At 35.7% G+C, this 5,814-nt stretch overlaps 1 protein-coding gene across 1 annotated transcript; it reads right to left on the bottom strand.

Moving 5' to 3' along the window:
• Positions 1-329: 329 nt before the first annotated feature.
• Positions 330-3,520, bottom strand: LOC144451022 (histamine N-methyltransferase-like). Its single transcript, XM_078141781.1, has 3 exons — positions 3,415-3,520; positions 2,715-3,050; positions 330-682 (listed from the first exon to the last, which is right to left on the bottom strand). The coding sequence occupies exons 1-3, from the start codon at positions 3,518-3,520 to the stop codon at positions 330-332; spliced, it is 795 nt and encodes a 264-aa protein (XP_077997907.1).
• Positions 3,521-5,814: the final 2,294 nt, after the last annotated feature.

The raw sequence follows: 5,814 nt of genomic DNA on the forward strand, positions 1-5,814 counted from the left end.
TACCACAATGTTGTTTCTTTTCATTTACTTATGTACTTATTTATTTATTTATTCACTCACTCACTCCATCACTCGTTTGTTCGTTCGTTTGTTTGTTCGTTCGTTCGTTTGTTTGTTTGTTTGTTTGTTCGATACAAATTCAAATATAAAACTACCTATCACCGTTTTAATGTAAAAAGGGCCTATCTGTATAGACCTGTGTACATGTGGTTTAATATGCTTTTATTAGAATGGTAGTTCATAATTTGGTATATTTCAGTTAATAAAGATATTATACTTAATTCCCATATAACACTACAATAACTTGTCGCCGACCTTTAAATCTGTGTTTATTCTTTTCGTAATATCATATATCCTGAATCCCATCGTATAATGACGTCACCATTGGGTTCTGTGATTGTTTCCTTCTTTAAAAACGTCATCACTTCATCTTGAATGGCTTTGGGGGCGTTCTTTCTAAATCCAGGGATTTGAGTCATAAAATCAAGTGTATCGTCTCCTTCAGGTGACTCTTCATTGAAACATTTGGTGACCTTTACCCTTACTGGTTGTGTAATCGTCTTCAGGTTTACATCTGGTAATCGTTGTCCCACCTTTTCCTCAATATAATCTGAATTTATGAACCACTGCTTAGGGTCATGGTAATATTTCCCTAAAATTCGCAGTAGTTTGCCAAGTTGGCCTGCAAAGAGAAAAATGACAACAATAATTGTATTTTCTACACTATCGTGTGATGTCAGTACTATTAATTTAGTATAATATTTGTTTCAAAGCGTGTAAACAATGTTTGTATGTAGACAGACCTGGTATTGTTATTGCATGTATTGCTACCGTACATAAATGAATACTTTGTACTGAGAAATTATGCCATAGTTGTCACACACATCGTAGAAACCCTTGTCTTGTTCCTGTACGATACTGTTAAGATTTACACCTCCAGTCACAGTATATTAGCATTGCTAATGAGTGTGTATACGTAATTTTGAGGTCCGCAAATCTACTTGTTTCTGAGCCTACCAAGCTGCATTTAGTGAATTTATTTGAGGTGAACTTTCTTCTAAAGGACTAGAGACGGTGGGTGAATGATCAGAATTCGGATAGCTGTGGTGCAAAGTCGACTTTCGAGTATATTTGTTCATGCTCTCCAACACGAAGGACGTGAATACACCTTACATTAGTAAACTCGCCAGGTGTTACAAGGCTGCATAATTGATGAGATATGCTGGGCTGTAACGACTGCAAAGAAATCTCTAACCTCGCGAAACTTTGCCAGGGAGACTTGGTTCTCTGCCCTCCATGTGAGAAAAACGATTTGGAAAACGCCAAGCACATGTAAGTTCTTCATCCAGTACCACTATTGGTCATGCTTGTAGTGTCACTGAATCTTCACCTGTGACTCAATGTGGAGTGGTGATCAACGAACTTTTATGTTATATCACTGATAAGCTTGCCATTCTACCAAATGATATTATTATAAAACTTTGTGTCGAATATTACAATGATGGTGTAATTGAGAAAGCAAAGAAAATGTTATTCGATTTTGTAGATGACGGGAAATCTGGGCGCTACAAAAAACGTCAAGGTCAGCACAAGAAAACTAACAATATTCAAGACATCATTAATTTGATTGACGAGACTGATCCTGACAATATGCCATGTTTTGTAGCTAAAGACCTTTCAAAACTCCCCCCTGTAGATGTGGCTCATGTTGATATTTCTACAATGTTCGTATCGAAAACAGTCAAAATAGTTTAATTGCAGCAGTGCTAAATTCCGATACAATCCTCTATTCGGGGATTCATAATCTGTATAGAGATTTGTTGTATTTTTAAATGCTTTTATTTGTACATATGTGTATTTGTCGGGTTGTCTTTTTAAAGTCTTACTTGTTTTAAAATGCTGTTTTTTATGTATAGTTTTTATCTATGGGATGTTTATGAGCGTGTTTGCGTTCTTTTCTTTCCCGAAAATAAAGTGTAATAATAATAATAATAATAATAATAATAATAATAATAATAATAATAATAATAATAATAATATAGACAAAGTCGTTACTCTCGAAGTCCTGAGATGCATGTAATGTAAAATTCATCCACAGCCACCCACACAGTCATTAACATCATATCTTTGTTAATCAATCACAAAATTCTAACCAATAACACAGTTCCTCATAAAGTTAGTGTTTATTGGGACAGTTATGTAATATTTCAAATATGGTATATTTGTCAGCTCAGGATGCTACTTATACACTGTTTACGTCACTATAACAGTTAGGGGTTCACTGATTGGATGAATAACTTCTTGTGTTGATTGAGGGACTTTGATCAGAAGAGGTTTAATTAGAAACCACATTGGTATCCAGACTATAGAAACCTGTACAATTACAATAACGTTCCCTTGTACTTGGAGTTGAACTCTACCTGGTAGTCTCTGAAGTGGCAAACCTGACCTTTGCAATCTTCCAGTACTCTATACTCACTATGATAAAGTTCTATGATCACCAAGCCCAAAAAAAGACAGAAAATTGACTAAATGGTAGTATCAATGTGTCTTGTGTGGCTTATCACACTTTACTGTAACATTCACTAGTAAGCTTATTCCATCCCCTTCTAACATTTCACGCAATCGAACTATCTTATCGACAGGCTTATTAATTTTTCCTGTGCCGAGACTAGCAGTTAGATGATGTATTAATGTAATATCATGTAACTTACCACTGCGTGTAACATTCACTAGTATTCCATCTCCTTCTAACATTTCATACAGTCGAACTATCATGTCAACAGGTTCAGTGAAATGATACACAGAGTGTATAGCGTGAATAAAGTGGAAGGTGCTGATCACTTCACCTTTATCAACTCTCACCACATAATCTTCAATTTTTTCTATGTTGAACTCAAATTTCACATTTTCCCATTGCTTCTGTGTCTTTTTAGAGACAGTAAGTTCAACGAACTTCTGTAATTCTTCTTCTACAGGTTCAACAGCTACGTAGACAACTTTGGGAAATCTATCAGCCAGAAAACTGATTGTTGCCTCTTCAACTTTTCCTGATTATGAAAACAACACCATGAATATTGTCATTCAGTCGTGTTTGAGAAGGTACATCATATCAGATTAATTTTAATATATGTATTCATACATACATACATACATACATATATACATACATACATACATACATACATACATACATACATAAATGCATACATAAATGCATACATACATACATACATACATACATACATACATACATACACACATACACACACATACATACATACATACATACATACATACATACATACATACATACATAAGTATAAGTGTCTCACAGTACATACATACATACTCATTCATTCATTCAGTGATGGTATAAAATTTTCTAGCTACGTTAGGTAAGTCGTTACATACCGTTGCCTGTTCCAACAGACAATACTCGCAACTCAGCAATGTTCTCACATGTCAACATCATCTCGGCAACTCCTTTTAAATCTTGACCATGTTGATACCCTACCATGTTATTTATGTAAATTTGTAAACATCTGTGGTATTCCTCTGGGTAGTGAATTAATGATTTTATTATCTCAGCCATATTTATCTAGAAAATATCATTAATTACGTGGAAATAGGGATAACAAATACTAGTATGTATTCATTTTAGCACAACTGAACTGATAAGGTTCAGTAGTGCCATAGGCATGGCAAAATGTCTGTCTGTGAGAGAGAGAGAGAGAGAGAGAGAGAGAGAGAGAGAGAGAGAGAGAGAGAGAGAGAGAGGTGTGTGTGTGTGTGTCACAGTGTGTGTGTGTGTGTGTGTGTGTGTGTAAACAACTTAAATTAAAAAACTGCTGTACCGATTGCTTTGATATTTGGTGGCCATGTTACTTCTGGTGTCTAGTTGGGAAATTATGCAAATGAAAATGATTGCTTCAGAGATGTGGGTTTTCGGTCAAAAAATGTGATTTTTGGTCTAAAAACTTAAACTCAAAAACTATTATACAGATTGGCATGATATTTGGTTGGAACATTCTTAGTGGCGAGTAAATTAAGATTTGTTCATGACATGATGAGTCCCTCAGTAATATGTAAAGTAGGGCTAAAAATGTGTATTTTGGTCAAAAACCTACAATTCCAAAATGTTTCAGCAGATTGGGCTGAAATTGAATAGGGATGCATCTGTCGGTGTATAGATAAAGAAATATAAGCATATAATGATCTCATCCATAATATGCAAATTAGGTGTAAAATGTTAATTTTGGTCAAAAGTGAGTAAAACATTCATAAATGTATGCAAATATCCCTATCAATCATGATCACACCCATAGTAACAGCCAAACGGTTGTGTATTTTACAAAGATAACAATTGGGATTAATAGACAATTGAATAAACATTCATACAATGTATGTAAATTTGCCTAGCAACAAGACTACGCCCATACCAACAGCCAAATTATCACATATATTGCAAAGATAGCAACATGGTTAATTATGCAACTGGATAGTCATTCAGCAAATGAACACCTATTTTAGCATGGACTAGCATATGGATAAACAATGTTAAAAACTGTACAGGGGTGCTACAACGCCAGCACCATTGGCGGTATTTTTTGATCATCTTCAAGTCATATTTCAAATAAGTGTTATGTATTTGTCATTTTAGCCTACATCATTACATGTCATCCCCCCCCCCCCTCCCGCTGAATAACCTCCGTTAGAGGGTAATGTTTGTCATATTCCATTACTTGATAATCACAAACATTATTTGAATGTCCTAGCTGTCACTCTAAGGTTGCTGAAGTCATGATAACATAATGACTAGTATGACTTGTACCTCAGTTCATGCTCGTACCATGCCCCATGACCTCTGAACCCATACATTCTAGCCTTTAGGACATAATTATGTCGTAAAGACCTACAACCCTTTGGGGACATGCCCTGGTTTATTTTTACATACCATTGCCTGTTCCAACATGACTGGTCTAGTCTAGTCATGTTCCTATTCCTAGTCAAATCCTAATCGTATCTAACTCGGTCAACTATACATATGTATCTATTGTCCAGTCAGCCCACTGTTCTACACTCTTACTACTTGTCGTGTCGTCCTGCCACTAAATCATTGCACAACACAGTAACACATTCATCACGTTACGTGTTAAAGTACTCTTGAGGTGGGGCGAATATACTGCTAATTTATAATGACGACTGATTCGCAAGAGGACTTATAAACTGTCTCTAAATAGACACCATTTACTTCTAAGCTATTAAATTGATTTGTACAACTTACCACGGGTTCCCCTCAGTGATTATGTTCCAAGCTTAGGTTGATATATCAAAAGAATGTTAACTTGCCTAAATGAGTACACGTCAGATGAAAAAACTTGCTATGCTTGATGGGAAGACAACTCAACCAACTCGCCCTGGATAACCCCCGTTATATGGTAATGTTTGTCATATTCCATTACTTGATAATCACAAACATTATTTGAATGTCCTAGCTGTCACTCTAAGGTTGCTGAAGTCATGATAACATAATGACTAGTATGACTTCGTAAAGACCTACAACCGTTTGGGGACATGCCCTGGTTTATTTTTACATACCATTGCCTATTCCACCATGACTGGTCTAGTCTACTCATGTTCCTATCCCAAGTCAAATCCTAATCGTATCTACCTCGGTCAACTATACATATGTATCTATTGTCCAGTCAGCCCACTGTTCTACACTCTTACTACTTGTTGTGTCGTCCTGCCACTGAATCATTGCACAAAACAGTAACACACTCATCATGAATGTCTAACGTTATGTGTTAA

The sequence above is a fragment of the Glandiceps talaboti genome, chromosome 20 (assembly GCF_964340395.1).
Source record: "Glandiceps talaboti chromosome 20, keGlaTala1.1, whole genome shotgun sequence".
NCBI classification, from domain to species: Eukaryota; Metazoa; Hemichordata; class Enteropneusta; family Spengelidae; genus Glandiceps; species Glandiceps talaboti.